Source organism: Eptatretus burgeri, chromosome 18 (genome assembly GCF_056783735.1).
Source record: "Eptatretus burgeri isolate ZD-2024b chromosome 18, Ebu_testis_v1, whole genome shotgun sequence".
NCBI lineage: Eukaryota > Metazoa > Chordata > Myxini > Myxiniformes > Myxinidae > Eptatretus > Eptatretus burgeri.
Genome location: NC_140978.1, coordinates 29545259 through 29565136, shown reverse-complemented (window position 1 = coordinate 29565136; position 19878 = coordinate 29545259). Strand labels below are relative to the sequence as shown.

General features: G+C 43.0%; 1 protein-coding gene across 4 annotated transcripts in view; it reads right to left on the bottom strand.

Moving 5' to 3' along the window:
* The window catches only part of CADPS (calcium dependent secretion activator), a 330035-nt gene that overhangs the window by 66703 nt on the left and 243454 nt on the right, over positions 1-19878 (bottom strand). For 3 of the 4 annotated variants that reach the window (XM_085863821.1, XM_085863819.1, XM_085863822.1), the window contains exons 16-22: positions 18809-18872; positions 18387-18510; positions 16381-16490; positions 7500-7656; positions 5485-5626; positions 3861-3989; positions 3-155 (exon numbers count right to left, since the gene is read on the bottom strand). In XM_085863821.1, coding sequence (XP_085719947.1) covers positions 3-155; positions 3861-3989; positions 5485-5626; positions 7500-7656; positions 16381-16490; positions 18387-18510; positions 18809-18872 — 879 coding nt within the window. The remainder of the gene's footprint in view (positions 1-2; positions 156-3860; positions 3990-5484; positions 5627-7499; positions 7657-16380; positions 16491-18386; positions 18511-18808; positions 18873-19878) is intronic. The other variant, XM_085863820.1, reaches the window with a different exon arrangement.

Genomic DNA, 19878 nt, shown 5'->3' with positions numbered 1-19878 from the left:
ACCTTTTGACAGAAGTTTCGATCATGTTACTGGCCATGAGGTGTAGGCGGGCATCCAGACTCTCTGCAAACTCAGGGTCCGGCCAATGGAGGTCATTCACAAAGCTCTGCAAAGCCTCGAGCTTCCAGAAGAGTTCAGATGGCTCTCCTGCACAGCTGCTCAGACAGGGATACACATTCTGTGAAATGCATAGATGACATTGAAAGTGTCCTGTGATTACCTGGGAGATCACAGGTTTGGGGCTAAGTTTTTTTTTTTTTTAATTAATAAGAATCTTGGGCCAAAACATTACTGGCTCCTACTGTGGGGGAAATGTCTCAGGTCCCAATGAAAAGGCAGATAGTTGACCAATAATATTGCAATTAGTCAATGTTGCGGACTGTGACCTCATTTTCTGCTCAGCGAAGAAGCCAGAATGCAGCATAAACTGTGACGTGCGCTCATCCTACCTGAACCTTGAATCATTTTTGTGATTTTCTTATTGGACTAGAGACAGTATAGTCACATTTGTATATTTCCAGTTGTGAAGTAACTTAAGCAGGGGTGTTTATATCAAATGACAAGATCAAGATCGGGTTATTTAGACTTCAGTAAACCATGAAGATGATTGATGATGATAGCTGTAGCAAAAATTAACCCGAGTGCACCACAGCAATGATGGGCCAAATGGCCTCATTTCCTTGTTTTTGGTCAGTTTCTTGATTTTCAGACATACAAACATGCACATGTGCACAGAGAATTTCCTTGTGGGGAGGGGATTTGGGGTGATGTTTTTGTGCCCTTGACCTGAACCTGGGTAACACCAGCACGTATGCAAGGTTTGGTGGAGATTGGGCCAGCTGTATGTTTTGATAATTTGCAGACCCACATACATCATACAGAGAGAGAATTTCGTTGTGAGTGGAGGAGGGGGGGGGGGTTGTGCCCATGACCTAACACTGGGTACCCCTAGCACGTTTGCGAAATCTGGTGGAGATTGGCCCATTGTTTTTTCTTTCCTATGATTTTCAGACATACACAAACATTTTCCCAATGTTTAATGTATTGTCAGGTCAGGTCAGATGAGATATGTGACTTGCTACAGATACCATGTAAACCTGTACGAACCTGTTTCATGGTCAGGTTGTCAGCGACTAAACTCTCTCCTCCACCAGGTTTCCTGGATATGGATACCCTGGATATGTTCCTGGATATGAACATATGGATACCCAGCAGGATTAAAAACAAAACCTGTCAAAGGGCGGAGGAGCTCCTTGTGAGCCAACGGCCATCCATATCTAGTGCCCAACTAACTGTGTCTGCGGACGTCCACCTGCAGTTGGGTTACGATTTTTTTTAGGAGTTGGTGGCAAGATTTGCACTCCGGTCTCTGTAAAACCCTTCATTCTGCAAAACCAACAAATGCAAGGAAATCTGAAAACCCACTCCATGGGAGTACATCCTGTGCTGCTGCCTTCCACAGAGCAGCTCACTGGATGACAGGATTGGGACAAAGCCATCGGGACCCCTATTCTTTGATGATAGGAGGAAAACCATGGGGGTAAACCTCCAGGGTCAGATTGCGGTGATGTGTGGTGGAGTGGTGCTGAGGTGTCATCTACCAATGGGTGGTCTCCTTGGGTTAACCTGAGGTGGTTCCTTTGGGTGGGTGCCTGGAATGTCCTATCTCTTGAGAGGATGATCACCTGTCTCTGTTATCATCTGAGCTCAAGCATTTGAGCATCGGCATTGTGGCACTCTCTGAGGTTCGGAGACCAGATAGTGGAGAGATCATGGCTGGCCCCCACACTTTTCAGCACTTGAATGGACTGGATTCTGGGGAGGTTGTCAGATAGATCAAGCTGAAGTGCATCGTTTGGGAATGTCAAGATCTCTGACCATGATTTGGCAGATCACCATGTTTGCACCAAAGTTTGTTCATGGCATTAAAAAAGAAAAAGAAAAAGAAAAAAATCAGGCCCAAGGGGGTCTATGGGGGTTGCCCCCCAAAATAGCTATTTGCTTTATTCTCAAAACTACACATGCAATTCTGATGAAAGTTGACCACAACCTTCATCACCTATGACGTACCAAAGTTTGCTCATGGCATTAAAATAAAGGGGGTCTAAGGGGGGAGGGGTCCATCCATTGGGACCATATTCTGTGCAGAGTCTGGTGATGCTCAAGCAGTCTCCTTGGCTGTTGGCCACAATCCTGGATGGGTTGCCACTCTGACACAGGATACCAGCAAGCTTGTACTCAGTTTGGCAACCTCGAAAGGATGACAGGCAGTCAACCCCACCTGGTATTAATTCAACAGCTGAATGGGATTTGAACTCAGGATCCTCAGATCCCAAGCCCACCACCCTAACCATTAAGCCAACACCTGGCATGTTGCCCACCAAAAGAGATATTTGCTTTCTTCTGAGAAATGACACACAATTCCGATGAAACTTGCCCACTGCTTTCATCACCTGCGATGTAACAAAGTTGGTTCATGCCATTAAAAAATTTGAGGTCTAAAGGGGTCTATGGGGGATTACCCCCCAAAATGGGTATTTGCTTTCTTTTCAGAAACTTCAAATACAATTCCGATGAAACTTCACCACAACCTTCACCACCCGTGAAGTACCAAAGTTTGTTCATGACATTAGAAAAATCGAGGTCTAAAGGGGTTTAAGGGGGGGTTGCCACCAAAATATGAATTTGCTTTTTCTCTGAAACTACACATACAATTTCGATGAAACTTGACCACAACCTTCATCACCCATGATGTACTAAAGTTTGTTCATGGCATTAAAAAAAAAATAATCCATCGGTATTTACTTTCTTCTCCATGACATATTTTGTGGGTCATCCATGCATACCACTACCCTCTACCTGTGAGTAGTAGAGGCTGTGTGTGAGAGAGGTGTACGAGGAGACTTTCGAGACACCAGTCTGAGCATCAGCCAGAGAACCAAGTGCATGTGTTGGCTGCTCGCCGCAGGCCCAGATGCACCGAAACTATCTCTCTCTCTCTGTCTGTCTGTCTGTCTGTCTGTCTGTCTCTCTCTCTCTCTCTCTCTCTCTCTCTCTCTCTGTCTGTCTGTCTGTCTGTCTGTCTGTCTCTCTCTCTCTGACGATAACAGCCAAATGTTACTACCCCACACAATTATCGCATGTGTACCAGGTTTTTCAGTCTTGTGACCTCTATCCTATCTTACTCTTCGTGTTGTGAATTACCGCTTTAAGCCGTTGCAGTCTCGTGGGTGCATAGGGATTTATACTTGCATAAATAATTCAGTGTGTTGCTTTCCATGTCAGTCACAACCCCATTTGCCTTGTAAGAAGCCCTGTTTTCCCACCACCGGTGTGTCAGCCTGGTGCGCAGTTCGGATTTATGACATTATAACCACGGCATGAGTCAAAACCCACGGTTGTTGGAAATTGATGCCAAACCCTTGTTAGGATGTTCAAAACTGTGGCAGTTCATCCTGGGTCATCGTTCAGCCCCCATCCTTTCAGATGGATGAACCGGCTGTAGGCGACAGACTTTGTTTGAGATTCTGTATGTTGGAAGCCGAAGTAAAGGTCTGTTCGGTTTTCCCAGCGGATGGCATAAGGCCTCTGACCATCCGTCGCTAAATTGGTGGCTGGCTGGGTAGAAGATTTAACCACGTGTTTGCCCACAATCCACCGTTACAACATACTGTATATGGTCCCCACATGGTGGTTACTGGGATATTTCCTGCACTTGGAGATCCAGACTATTACCTCTGAGTCGGTTATTAGTAGTTTGTGCAGAGTGGTGTGAAGTGTACGTGCTTGCTGTGCTCTGTATGCTGTGTGCTGTCTATGCTGGGTGTGCTGTGTATACTGTGCTTGCTGTGTGTACCTACTCCGAGTCCTGCATGGAAGGTACCCAGGACGGTGTAGAAAATGAAGGCAAGTTGACGGGAGGCAGCTGAACGGGCAAGTTGACTGGAACTTTAGGTAGATTAACATTTGGGAGGTTGTTTGTCAAGCTCCTAGCGGGTCAGGGTGAGAAGCAAATAATCATGAGATTTGTATCTTGGCGACTGTATTGTATAACAGCGTTTGTCTTTGGATTCGAAAACGCGACATTCAAATCCAGGTACCCTGAAACTCACTCCATCTAGTGCAACGAAAAACCCTTCTATCACTTTGATAGCATTAGGCCTTTTCTTTGTTTGTTTTTTTTTGAATCGTGAGCACAAACATGATTATGCATGTTAAAGACACAATAATTAGCAATTGCATGAAATACAGCCAGTACTCAAAAGGACAAAGAGTAAAATTTCAATGCAACGTAAAGAATGATATCCCGAAATCACATACGCCACGTGTGTTCTTCATTGTATCACAAATTAAGGAGAATTGCACAGTCTGGTAATGTGTGCCATGCAGCTGGACATCTTCAATTCAAAGATCTTTCGAAAACAACGGCAAAGCAATTTCTATGCAAAAACGTATAAAGCCACAAGGACGTCTATATAAACCGCTCGGTGTTATTGCCACTGTAATGGGCGATAAAACAGCATCGCTGGAATGCATGAGATGCACAATTACCGAGTTCGACTCAAGGACGCGGTGTTCACAACTAACCTGGGCAAGCTGAAAAAGATTATTTCGAAAATAATTCCCCCTTTCCGATGCAAAATCCCCACCCACACCCACCTCCCTCTCTGGAGATCAAATCTTCCCCCTCCCTGGGTCTCACCCGCACCCCTTACCCCCCAAACTCCCAATGCGCCCCAACCCCTCACATTCATTAACGATTGTTCGTTTCTCCGCCACATTTACTGGCACAGAAATGGAAGCTCAGAGAGATCATCAAACGTTTAGCGATCATAGTAGTGATGCATATTGATGAAGCATCCATAAGAAGGGGTTTATGTTGAACTGGCAACATGAAAAAGATAGTCAAGAAAACTTGGGTGACATGAAGTCACATGAACAATGGCATGACATGAAGTTAAATTCTTCCACATCTCAGGTTAGTGATATCTAGACATCTCGTGTGAAGCAAATGCCTTTCATGATCGCTGGAAACAAATAACCCGCAAGACACGAGGTTATGCAAAGCACAACTCGAGACGGCAGTCTGCATCGCTCATAACTCATCTAGCAGAACTTGACATGATGAAGTAAAAGGATTTAGATGGTACGGGCATCCATCCAACAACAGGTTTTGTTCCTGAATGTTGATGTAAGGTCTTTCACCTGATCTCACACCTGATATTTATACTTATTCGCCCGATGAGGCCGCACATCCTTGCATATGTTTAAATTAATCCATTTTTTTATTTATCTAATTTCCTTCGATTATGCAATCCTTCTTGAGCAGATGATCGAAAAGAAACACTATGAAGTATAAATTATATTGTAGAATGAAAACAAGACAATAAAGGGTTCCTCAGTTCAGTATGTTACAGGTCCTTGATAACAAAGAACGCAAAGTTAAAAAAAAAATTTTTAACCCCAGAGCAAAAGAAAACATACTTCATTGATTCCCAGGACTCGCGCTCGAGCCCTTTGCTGATGGAATGAGCGATGGAGGACTCCATGAGGTCAATGTAACGCACCACGAGTGGAGAAAACGTGGCCTGCAGATGACGGTGGAACTTTCCGTTGCACACATAACCTGGGAATTGTGGGGATAAATATGAAGGAAGTTTGAAGATGGTAAGGTCCATCAAGTAACCTCGTTTTGTATCGAAATGCAATGAAAAATCTAGTTTTGCTTAATGCTAGCAATTTGCCACTGCCCGAACGGGATTCCAGACGGGTAAGGATGGAGAAGGAATAAATACAAATGTCATCTTCTGTCATCGAGCCGGCAAGCTGGGAGCAACAATTCACATTTATTGCCACATCTGATGTAACCAACGTAAGTGCTCTAATATCGGCAAGGCGCTCCGTTTGAAACTGTTTGTTCGATATATGTAGTTATTTAATGCCTACGGTGTTAATGCCTAGGGAATAAAAATTTGTATTGGTGTCAATGCCAATGAACAATTGCAAAGAACACATTACACCAAGCTGTCTTGAGGAACAATGACATCGGCGGGGTCTACAAGTGGAAAATTTAATTGGTCGAGATGATGTAAAATGCTGGAATATTTTGTCCAAGTACGTACTGCTAAACGGAAGGGTTTTGAAAGTGCCAAAAAGGCAACTTGTGTTCTCAAGTGATCAAGTATATAATTCAATTGAAATAAAATTAAGTTAAAGAAAAAAAATTCCGGAAGTTTACCGGCATTGATGCAGTGTCTTATTCACCACCTTATTTAACACGTTACATTAGGCCTAAGTCACATTTGCTCTACGGCGAGGATACGGCGGCCGTACGCCCTCTGAATTGATAGAAACGTGCAGCGGCCACAGAGTTTCTGAGGTGGCCTCAGGGTGGCCCTACACCGTATGGCTATATTTTACAGGCCGTAGGGGTCGCCGTGGAATTATAGTGCGGAGTTATAACTTTTTTCATTTCTATGTTTGCCGTAGCAATTTGACAAGCCGAAACAAAATAACTGGTGAAAAAAGAAAAAGAAAAAAAAGAACCCACTCGTTACCGTCCGTCTGGCCGCACGTTCGGCTTAGGGTGCCCCTGCGGACCCCTGCGGTCGCCTTGCGGTCGCCTTGTGGGCACCTTGCATCTGCCTTGAAAATTCTATGGCCGCCGCAGGAATGCCCTAAGGTCACCGTGCGACATCAAATCAAAGACCGTACGGCAACCCCGCGTTTTCGGTCTCCACAATTTATAAATTCGCCGTGCGGCTCCCCAAAAAATAAAAACATATGTGACTGCTACATTGTGTGACCGTGGAAATACCGCGGCCGCCCTATAATTGCTAGTGGCCATAGATTTTGGAGACCCCACGGCCGCCGTGGCAAATGTGACTTAGGCCTTAGTTATCCGTGCCTGTTGTTCATCCTTTATGACGTCCTTAATTAAAAACAGTAAGTTTCCTGTTTTGAATAATTTTCAAGCTTGTTTGACTGCCAGACAGGCAGTCAGAGTAAAAAGTCTCTTCTCTGTGCATGCACGATCAGGCCAAATTCAGAGCAAAAGTACTGCTAACCTACATGTTTGTTTTCCGATATGAGTTCAAAATATAACAATCTATTGAAATTAAGTTGTTCCTTGTTCATAAACTGACACTTGCAGACAGAAAGCTAAACAGAGAGACGGACAGAAATTAACCAATTCCTTAACCCAACTCTTTGCTTCACATGCGCGGTGAAACAATTGTACATATTGCTCACTAATGTAAAATATATCACATCATGGTTTTCAGTGATGACGTCACCAGTTAGCTATGAGGAGAGCCATTAATTTGTGGAGAACAGCAGTAAGGCAACCGATTCGAGCTAAGAATCAGGAAGCTTGAATGAGCTGTCTGTGGAGCAACAGTTAAAGAGTTATACCCACAAGGTTTTCTATGGATGGGTGAGGGCACATGTATGCTGAAGCAGATCAAAAACAAAATGGAAAGGAAGACCGGAGTTCTTACGATCTCCTCGGAGATGATCATTGAGAAGCTGAAAGAGGGGAAAGGCATCCCAGCACTCAGAGGGTTGCACCTGGAGGGCCATGTCAAATTCGGGAGCGTATAATGCCAGGAACACCTCCGTATGCTCCCCGAGAAGTTCCAACCAGTAAGGGAAGGCCTGTTGGCAGAGATGCCTCATTCATCTGCACTGCTCGCTACATCGTCCGGACCTGCCTACCACATTGGGTTTTTGACAAATTCCTGAACTGGATGTGCTAAATTAGCTCGAGCATTTGATACACCACGTCATCCCCACAGTGCTAACTAAATAAGGCTGTGAGATCATCACAATTTGAAACAGCCTGCCAGTAGTGAGGATGGGCAAAATCTAACGGCATCGACCTCAGATGCAATTATTGTTTGGCAGCGTTTTAACTGAAATGGGTCGTGATGTGATTAACATGTTGTTTTACCTCTCTTCCCTGAAGGAGCAATTCAGAAGCATGAGGATGAAAGAAACAGAGAAGGGTTAAGATTTAAAGATAAACAAGATTAGCCATTGAAAATATCACATCAATCTTACAGTTCACCTCCCAAAACTATCACAGTGTAGCCTTCCCTAATATGTGTTGAGCACTCAACATAAACTTGCATATCACATCAAAAGGACTGGCAACTGATCGAATAAGGAAGACTCTCCAAGTCGAGATGCAAAATATTTCAAAAAATGCTCAGTGCGATATCCATCCTTGAGGATAAGGGGAGTTGCAGAAAGGTCTTTGATCACTTTCATTTGTTTTCTGTATCTCTCCCTTTATCAGCCATTTCAACAGAGTATACAGAGAATTGTTATTTTTATCTGCTATTCCCCCCTCCCACCCGAGTCCCCTCACCAAATCAACAGAAATGGTCATAAAACAGTAATATGATTGAACCAAATACTTTTGATCAAAATACAAACGAGAATAAAAGAGTCGACTTCACGAGGTCATGACATTTACATTGATTGCCAATGATTTCTTGAAATGAATGTCTGTTTCGTACAAATTAAAAAAGTAATGAAGGACAGCATAGACTTATGAGGCTCTACAGATAAATTTAGAACGTAGTGTAGTGTCGAATAATTTTTAACCCAATGCATCCCGAGAGTGTATCTGCTGAGATGAGGAAGTCGTGGCCTGATGGAGCTCAACCAAGTGCACAGAATGACAACTGTAGGATTGGCTGAATACATGGAAATTGCAACAGACTACCTACCAAATCAAATTTGTACACAAACACAAATACAGCAAACCAGAGAAGATATCCCTAACCCACCGAGAAAAAATCCCAAAGACCAGTATGAGCAGAACATGTCATGCATGAAACCGAAACAGCAACAAATACAGACTCAACGATTGCAAAAAAAGACAAAATAAAAATATAAAACAAAATATCAACAAATATACACCAACAACTGAGAGAATGACAAAAGAGCCACCTCCTACCAGGAAGTAGAAACTCATGTCAGAATAGCTGTACACATAAAGGTACAACAAGATATGTAGAGTAATCCACTGGAAAATCTGCAATAACTTCAATATCCCAGTTCCATAAAACTCATGGAAACATAAACCAAAAGCAATAATTGGAAACAAGGAAGTAATGCTCACATACGACCTCATGATCCCATCGAGCGTGAACATAGAAAAGAAAGCATTGTCACCGGATATAGTACTGAGATACAAAAAAAAAAGAGAAAAGGAGGCATTGCTAATTGAGCTGTCAGAACCCAGCGATTTTGGTATAAACAACACAGAAATCAAGAGAATTACCAAATACCAAGATTTTAAAAAATGAAGTGAAAAGAACTTGGAAGCTGAAGAGCAGCAAAATTGTACCAGTGATAATTGGAGCAACAGGAATGATAAAAAATATCCTCACTGTAGCCTGGTGTTGGCTCAGTGGTTAGGGTGGCGGCTTGGGATCCTGGGGTCCTGATATGAGTTCAATCCCCGTCGGCCGCTGAATGAATACACCAGGGGGTTGACTCAGCCTGTCATCCTTCCGAGGTCGGCAAAATGAGTACCAGTTCCAGTGTGTGTACTTGTGTACTGGTAGAGGGGTACTGCATCAGCGACACAGTCGCTCTTCAAGAAATGATAGCTACCATACGACCACCACCACCACCACCTTACTGAGATCTTAAAAAGCATCTCTGGGATCATTATTACAAACAAATTGCAGTTAGAAGCTGCCTGGGGCTCGGTGACAATCCCCAAAGGAGCCCTGGGAACAAAACTTTGAGGACAAGAAAACTTCACACCTTGGTCCATGAATCACAATCCCTTACTGAAACGGGGGTTGATACTTCCAGACGTGGCATCGGAGAAAAATGTCTTCAGAAGTTATTCTGTCTATACTCTTCATTATCTTAAACATCTATATGAGATCCCATCATAATCACTTATTTTCTAATGTGCTAGCACATTACTGGTAAGGTGATTGTGTCACCCCCTACAATCACACATACACAGACACACAATTACATTTTTACTGTGAGTAAACTTACACATGCAATTCTGACAACTCAACACAAAAGCCTCAGCCTCCCTTCCCAACTCTGTCCCATCTTTGCTCCCCTCCCCCCCCCACTACTCTCCCACTCAACCACAAGACCTCACCCTTACCCTCCCAATCCTAAGTCATCAATCCCCTCCACACACTCAAGCCTCCAAACATCCCTCCACCAAAAAATGAAAGCTCCCAAAATCCTCAACCTCCCCCTTCCAAAGCTGTCCCATCTTTACTCTCACTCTTCTCCTGATAATAAAAGTAAACGGACATTCTCACATCAAAACAGCGGAATATTTCATGCTTTCTGCTCCCTTATCATGTTGTCGCCAACTTCACATAAACCTGTCACAGTCGTCTGTTCAACTCACAATTTCAAGTGAAAATAGTCTGAAATAACAGTAAACCTGCGTAACCTCCGCAGTAAAAGCATTGCTTGAGAGAAAAGGTTCTAAAGGGTAAATGCTAGACTTCTAATGGGTAATTCAAAAGGGTTCTAAATGGTTTTAAAGAGTGATTCTACAGGTAATTCTAAAGAGTAAATTCTAAAGTTCTAAACTTTAGAACTTTGGATAATAAAATAATCGAAAGGGTAACTCCAAAGGGAAATTTTGAAGGCTTTCAAAGGGTAATTATAAAGGGTAATCCTCAAGGGTTCTCAAGGTTGATTCTAAATGGTTCTAAAAATCAAAAGGGATCCTAAATTGGCGGCCATAGTATAGAAATTGTGGGCAGAGTCAGGTGAACTGTCCAACCAACGCAAGGCTCATTTTATAATATAGATTTAACGCCTTCTGCTTATCCTGAAAAACACTCCTTACCTCCTTGTTCAACCACCTAAATCTCTTTCTGCCTCTGGATTTACACCTCAATGGAATACTTAGTCTGTACACTACACATTTGCTCCTTGAAGGTTTCCCATTTCTCTGATGCTGATTGACCCTCCTGTTAGCTTGTCGAAATCGAGAGCACTTAAATCTCTCCTCATACCCTCATAGTGGGGCCAAAACAACCAGAGTTCGTTACCATGCTTGTGAAAGTGACTTTTTAAACGCGATCCTATAAATTTCGACCCAAGGAATATGAATCCGAAGGTCTCGCAAAAACATGACTCCGGATAAGGTCACTTTTGGTTATCTTGAAAGGTCATTAGAGGTCAAATCGGGCAACAAATCTACCTCGATAAGGGATAGTCATACAAAGGTAATATTGGTGTCACATGAAAGCTCTCATCAAAAGAAAATACGTTTATTCTGGAATGTAAATTGCTAAGGTCAACAATGTGACCTTTAGGGGTCAATAAAGGTCATTTTGGAAAAAAAACAACAAAAAAAAACAGACCTCAAAAGGATTATACGACGGTGATCGTGTGTGGTTGGCAAATGAAAGCTCTCATCAAAACAAAACACTTTCACTCCAGAATATAAAGTGATGTGGTCAACCGTTTGACCCTGGAAGTCATGAAAGGTCAAAAGTCTGAGAACATCAAGCAGTGGTGTTAGGATGGTCGTTTATGGTGTCAAATGAAAGCTTGTCTCAAAATTAATTACTTACTCGTCAAAATATACTGTGGTTAACATTGTGACCTCTAGATCACTTTAAGCAGCGCAAATTCTACATGGGTATGAAGTTGTTGGATTTTTGTCAGCAATTTGAATATGGGTCCTCTTCAGAGAACTTTGGCTGATGATTTGTATACCAGATTGATTCCTGGTACACAGCTCGGTGAAGGTGAAGCGTAAATGCATACTGTGCTGGAGGAATCCGCTGAACATCTTGACTTCTTTGACAGAATATGTTCATTCTCAAAACATTGACATCAGACGTAGTCGATGTTTGGTCGTAGAGTCGACACACAAAATCCTCAACAGCAGCGAAGTCTTCCCCTGTTAGAGCCTGGAAAGGGTACTGTGAGATCCTCATGAGTTTTTCTGTAAACTTGGGGTGTTTGTTCCAGGTGTTCCACCAAATACGTTTGCTCTTGTTCTTCAGTCCATTCGTAGTGTCACAACCTGACATGGCATGTAACACTGGGAATGCAAGGCAGCATTCTGGGCCAATGCTCTGAAGGAGTTGATTGATGTGAAGCATTTGCTGATGATTTCTGTGACTAAATGCAATCCACAAGTGAAGGTTTGGAATTGATGGAGAGGAAACGAGCGAACTAACGCAGGATGATTATGAATACGTCAGTGTTGCTGGTCCTGGTGAGAATGGAACTGGAGTTTGGGAGTGTGTCGATTATGTGTACAACTATTATGGTGTCTGCTTCCTCGTGGTTTGAAGATTCCATCATTTCATCAACAAGCCCGACATGCACGGCCAGGACACGCAGATGTCAAATATATATCCTTGCAGTCAGGATAATACGGGTTTTTCATTGCCTCGCCAGACAGATACTCAAACAGTGTTTGAAGTATTTGCCAAAAACATTTCCCAGGTTTTCTGTCCTTGAGGAATCTTTGCATTAACGGTGACACGTTGTTGTGTCCCACCACCAGCTCCGTCTGCTCTCTTGCTACATGCGCTACCTTCGAAACTTTTGGGAAAGTACCTGTCCCACATGACATCAAGGCAATCACAAGATATGAATTCAACGCAGAGGTGAGGGCAGAAGACAGTAGCCGCATAGTCGTCAATCATCGAACATGAAAGCTATGGGGGCATCATGTGGATGGGAGCCCAAACATTGATGATTCCTGCATTGTAGCCCATTGGAGGGAGCTCAGTTTCTTTGAAGGTGTCAGGTCCTTCTGCAGAATCTGCTTCAACAATGCAGTGGTACAGTGCAGCCTTGCCAGTTGTCGTCTTCATGGAAGGGGAGGGGGGAGGGGATTGCAGAGTTGTGTTCAAAGAAGAAGCCTAGGTTTCCTTGAGGTGTGTGCAACGATACAAACAGTTAACTGTAGAATGACGTCTGATCTGTGAAGTGAGATAGTTTTTCTGGGTTGCTGTTTTGCATTGCTTGACCTGGTTGATAAACATACTGATCTGTTGTCAATAATCGGTGGGCCTTAACTTGGAGCGTCGGATGCGAAGCTGGTGTTGACGACTATAACTTTATCGGAATAAAATTTTATTTGATTGACTAATTGCATGGGCATATGTACAGGATGCATTGTTTATAAAAGTGCAACCGTGTCGGTGTTGATTCAAGACACCTTACGAGCATATCAGTTCATGCCTAGACAGTGCGACGTGGTGCACTCGCTCGCTATTGATTGCCCCGATCGCACCAGCGAGTGGCTGTTATATTATAGAGCGTGCGGGCCGAGCTCGTGATTATGGAGTTTAATGACCTCTCGGGGTCAACTGGTTGGTCGCATCACTTTATACTCCAGAATGAAAGTGTTTTGGTTTGATGCGAACTTTCATTTGACACCAATATTACCTTTGTATGAATATCCGTTTTCGATATAGGTTTTTTTTTTTGCCCTATTTTGACCTCTAATGACCTTTCAAGGTCACCTAAACTGACCTTATCCGGGGTCAAATTTTTATGGCACCTTTGGATGTGTTCCTTCGATCTAAATCTATAGGACTGCGTTGAAAAACAAACGATCACAAGTATAGTAATGAACTCTCCATTATTTGTATCGCCTTCATCCCGACTATCAAGGTTTGCCTTCCTGAAATCGAATTGTCAAACTCTATTATCCTGAACTCTAACTCTTCACAGAATCCTTACACACACTATCTTATGGTCACTTATCCATAAATGCTTTCCTCCCTCCACCTCCTCTACCACATTGGGATCGTTACTTTAAAACAAGTCAAGCACTGCACTCCCTCTTGTGGGCTTAACTACAAACTGGTTTAAAAAGCAATATTGGACGAGATCTAGAAATTTCTCATCTGCTCTGATCTTTCTCTATTTCTAAACCCTGGCAAATCGAAATCCCCGATAATCAATACTCTTCCCTTACCACGTGGCTTTCTAAATTATTCACGAACCATTTTTTGCTCACATCAGGAGCACAATGAAAGTGTATCCGACGAGTATCTTACTAATCTTACAACCTCTTATCTCAATGTGAGAAGCTCAGCACTCACCCAACTTATATGCTCCCTTTAAGACTCAAAATGGATATTTAAGCCTTCCCCTGTAGGATAGGGGGGGGGGGAGTCTTATAGCTGTTATAGGATTTGTTTCTACAATTCGTGCCACCAATTTTTAATGGTACCCCAAAGTTTGTTCGACCCCAAGAAGTACTAAACAACTATTAATTGATGTTTTCCTTCCTTCTCTGCCAATATCTGAGCTGTATCTTGGAGCCAGCTGGGGCTTTTGGAATGAAATTTTGCATCAATAATGGGAATAGAAAGTATGTGGGGTTGAGATCAATTTTTTTTGACCTTAACCGAATTTTCAAGGTCACAACTGAATTAGGCATTTTAACATTTTTCACCATAACTTGACTGAGGTATGGCTGATTAGAAGGAAACTGCCCTCTCTTTTAAGCAAGGTGCATTTACACTTAATTAACATCATACCCCTCCAAGTTAAAAAGTCACTCCTTACCTCCCTGCTCAACCAATATGTTATTGCATCATAAAAGTGCACCTGCAGTGAAGTTGTGCACTTGATATTTCATTTGTGTCCTTGACCTACGTTTTTCGGATTGTGACCAAGTTAACACAAAACAACTTTTTCATCATAACTTAAATAATTTTCCTTTGATTTTCATGATGTTGGGTTTTATGGAAAGATTGTAGATGGGGACACATTTTCATAATTTACACTCTATTCCTAACTGTTAAAGGTCAAGGTCATATGGCAGACCAAAATAATATGTCCATCATTGGATCGTGGGTGCCAGAGGAGTCTTACCCTTGGCGATCGCTTTGTGATCGCAGATATCTAGTCACTGTTACTTTACTCAAATTTGGCTGTTCCTGATGAAAATTACAAAGATCAACAATGTCTTCGTTTTGCCAATCTGGTCATATACCCCAATGCTGTCCTACAGTTTGCCAAACAATGAAGAATCTTGTTCAATTTACTGCGATTCACTGCTATATTTGTCAGACAGTACAACTCTCTCTATCGAGTGCAGCCTATGGCTGCTGGTTGCATCATTGGTTGGGATGCGGCTATGCCGCTGATGCATGTGTTGTCATCACTGCACAATGTGTTGTGTGTCCCCTTTACCAGTACACTGGTGCTCATTTTGCCGACATTGGAAGGATGACAGGCTGAGTCAACCTCTTGGTGTATTTTAATTCAGCGGCCAACAGGGCTTGAACTCAGGACCCTAGGATCCCAAGCCGCCACCCTAACCACTAAGCCAACACCAGGCTAGACAGTACAACTGTTTTGGATTCTCCTCCCTGCCAGAGATTGAGGGTGGCATCTATTTATGCACATAAGGTGGGTGAGAGGTGGAGGAGGGGTGGAGTTGGTGGGTGTGGAGATGAGTTAATGGATAAATAGTATGTACCTTCATTTATTCTGAAACACCTGGTTTGCATCATTGCTTGGTGCATTCATTGCTGTGTTGCTGATGCAATGCCTCATAAAAGTTGGGAGGAATTTGTAATTTGTTGAAGGTACCGGCAATAATTCGGCAACTCTTCACTGAAATACACTCCTTCTTCTTCTTCTTTCGGCTGCTCCCTTTAGGGGTCGCCACAGCGGATCATCCGTATGATCCGCATAGTGATTTGGCACATGTTTTACGTCGGAAGCCCTTCCTGACACAACCCTGGTCGCCTCTTACAACACAGGGATATCTTCACTGAAATACACTGTGGGATCATTAATGTGCACCAGATATTGTTAGCCGATAGGACACCAGGCTTAAAATCCAAAATTGGGACAGCACACTTTGTGATGCAAACACCCTACCTCTGAAATACCAATCTGACAGTTTATCGTCAAGTCAAGATTCAAACCTCGACAAGATAGCACAACAGTGTAACACTTCTGCTGAATCCTGATGGACATAGTGTGTATAAGAAGCAAGGGGATCATCAAAATTTCTATCATACTGCCATATATAATGAATAGATGGCTCATAAGCCATCACACTAAGAGAACTGTAACGTGGTTGAAAATTTTAGAAAATCTTTAGAAACCCTGAGAAGCTGCTACCTTCATTAAATCCAGTGATGAGCATGAGGTTTATGTGAATCATTCCTCAACCTCTGGGGCAAAATACTCAAAATAATCAAGTTCCTTAGATGTATGAAAAGGTGTAACATTATGGAAACTCTCGAGAATTTAATGGAAGCTTCATACAAATATACATACAGCATTCACCAGGGGTGATCATAGGGGTGCAAAAACATGAATGTGAAATGCAGTTTCAGCCAAAATGTTAGTCTGTGGAGCATGTGACTCGCGAACCTCACTGTGATACTCTTCATTTTGTTGCAGTACATCGATGCACAGCTCGGCAAGATGCATCACCTCCTCCAGCCGTCGTGCGGGTGTGATTGCCGTGCCCTGTCCTTCTGCTGCATACAAATAGAACCATGGAGAGCAAAATGCAGACAAATAAACATGGAGGAACAACACAGAATCAGCAAAACAAGGACAAGCAAAAAGCAGATAGACATTCAAACATGCATGCTCAAACACAGCTGCACAAACAAACACACAATTAAAAAAAAAAAAAAATATATATATATATATATATATATATATATATATATATATATATATATATATATATATATATATATATATATATATATCAAACAATAACAAGATAATAACATATAAACAATTACAAACCCTCAACCTCCGACCTCTCTTTCCACAGTTCCTTTCATTCTGGTATGTCCTTTTCCATTTTGTGTTCTCACTCCTCAATGAACCTCGACTCCCGAAACATATTGCGTGCTTTCGATACGGTCTGGAACTCTGCCCTGCTCACCAAACTCTGCTCCTATGGCATCGAAGGACATCTTCACTCTTGGCTTGCAAACTTCCTCGCCTGTGGCAGCCAATATGTGGCCCTAAATGGAGTTCTTTCATCCCCTCTTCCTGTCCAGGCTGGAGATCCTCAAGGCAGTGTTCTGGGCCCTGTTGTTTTTCTGGTTTTGATTAATGATTTCTCCGACTCTCTGGAAAATCCTCTTTATCTCTTTGCTGATGACTCCACCCTCGTCCGTACCATCTGCATCCCTCAGATCGGCAAGCAGAAGCCTATTCACTCTGCAGATCTGGACAAAATCATAAGCTGGTCCAACATCTAGAACATGTCTTTCAATCCTGACAATTCTCACACTCTCACTAAGCTCTCCGAAAGGACCACCTGGAACCCCCCGCCCCCCTCCTCACCATCTACTTTCTCAACAATCCTCTTGAAGAAGTCCTTTCATTCATGCTTCTAGGACTCACTATCTGCCATGATCTTTCCGGGGAAAGCCACATACCAAGCTGGCCTCCAAAGCCAGTTGCCGACAAAGCCAGCATCCTCCATCATGCTAAGTCCTTCCTTGGCTCACCTGAGTTCCTGACCACATATAAAGCTTTCATTCGTAGCCTGAAGGAGTACTGCTCTCCCCACTGGGCTAGTGCTCCCGCCTCTCACCTTTCTCTGCTTCACGCTGTGGAAACCAAGGCATTTCGGATCATTGGTATCTCCCATGATGAGGCTGAGTCTTTGGGTTTCTCACTATCTCACCGCAGGCAAGTCGGTGGTCTTTCTGTCTTCCATCATCTCCTCTCTGGCGTTGCCCCCCTCCCCCGCTCTGTCTGCAATATGTCCCCCATATTTCCGCATGGCGCTCAAGGTCCGCCAGCAACCCCCGTCTGGTAAAACTACCAAAATCAAAAATCACTGCTCACCTTCATTCTTTCATTCCTCTTTTTTCCTGCCTTTGGAACAAACTCCCACACTCTTCAATCCCACTCTTCCCTCCAGGTCTTCAAAGCAGCTGTTCACCATCATCTCATATCTTCCCCCATCCAAAACCATGACCTTTTCTACCCCCGTTAATCCAACCTAAACCCACCTCCTTCAAATTCCCTGCTGTCCTTCCTGAAAGTCCCTTTTGTGGAAGGACCTGAAAGTCCCTGTCGTGTCCATCTTGTTGACCCCGTGTACCCTGCCCCATCCCTCTACCTACCACAGATCTCTTCATGACTCTGTTCCATGCTGTTTTTTTCCTTCCCTCTCCCACCCCTCTTGTCTCCTACTCCTCTTGTTGTATATTCTGTATGTTAGCTCTCATACGAGCCTTGACAGTGTATCCAAAAAAAAATAAAGACTGTATACATAAAAAAATAATAAATCTGCAACCATCTCTCACTTTGTACCACTTGACTTGCTTTATCAACCTTTCCCATATTCTATGCTCTTGCTGTCCCTCTTTCCCCTCGTCACTATTTGTTGTCCAGCTTACCGTCCTGCTTGCATTGCTCATACACGTGCTTGTAGTTTATAGTGGCAGCAGTTTCCATGCACCTCCGCAGGAGGACCTGCATCTCCTCGTGTGGTACGGCTGTTGAGATGTCTTTCATGAGCACCTGCTCACAATGTCAGGGTACAATGACTCTCAAAGACAATTGGCAACAATATTTAAAAAGGAAGCACTTCTTTAAAAATCATTGTCCTTTGCAAATTATGCAGTGATGACAACACATTGTGCAAAAATATTCCAAGGCCTGTGGATTGGATCATGAAGAAGAGATGAGAAGAACAGTTTAAAAAGTTATTGGCTGCAGGATATGAACAATGATGGGGCTGTATAGAAAGCAGATGATGTGGGAATGCACTTCAGATTTTCAGATTCACCAAATGTAGCGTTGCCACGGTGACACATACCCTCTCCATCAGAGACAGAGTGGCCTTCAAACCCCCTTCTGGCCGGCCAAACGGGAAACAGTACCTAAAGAACGTGGCAAGGTTTTACAGAAGGAACAAAAGAAGTACATCAAGATACACGAGAGAATGCAACAGGATTGGCTTATACAAAAGAGAGAAATATTTATTCATTTCTCACTGTCACTAAATTCCACAGTCTTGGGCATTAAATTATTCGAGTGACATCAATTGACAAAAGAATAATTTCAAATTCAAATGAGCAATAACTTCTGCTCATAAGACTTCTTAAATGAAATACATTGAATTCCTGTTTTGACAGTTTTGGAGAATGATCCCTGGACAGTAATGATAATGTAATGGGCGTGAGCTTGGAACTTCTAACACGCTTTTCTCCAAACATATTCTGTTCATACTTTCCGAAAGCTTTACATTATGTGTTCCATGTACTTACGCAGGTGATAGCAGATTCAAGAAATCGAATATAGATAGAATTTTCAAACAGGGAATCAATGACGTCACAATCAGCTGCATTCAGCGGCAAACCAACGGCCGGGTCCCAGACGACGTGCTTTACTCAACCAATTCCATGAGTTCAGGAAGTTTGTTCAACTCAGCATTTATGACTTTTATCTTGCCATGTTGTTATTCTGTTGATGGAGGTCATATAGAAACGATGAATGCGTCAAATCGTTCGTATTACTCATCTGGCACGATGTGTCAAGGCCAACAATCTAAAGCAACCGGTCTCAAACGCTACCCTGGGCACCCACATACACCACCAGTATGAACTGAGCTGTGAATGCGGCGCAAAACATCCAAAGAAACTACCGTAACCGAGTATTGCGATCCGTCCTGTCCCCCATACCCATCATAGATGGGTATCTGCTAATAAATAATAATGATAGCAGCAATATAAATAATCCCGTGGGGGGGGGGGGGACTGACGGTTATTTCCCCAACAATCGGGGTGAAAATGAGGGATTAGGTGAAATGGGCCATGGCCCCCTTCCTGAAGTGGTATGATCATGCGGAGCACAACTTAACGACATGGTCCTTGTGTTTCATGAAGA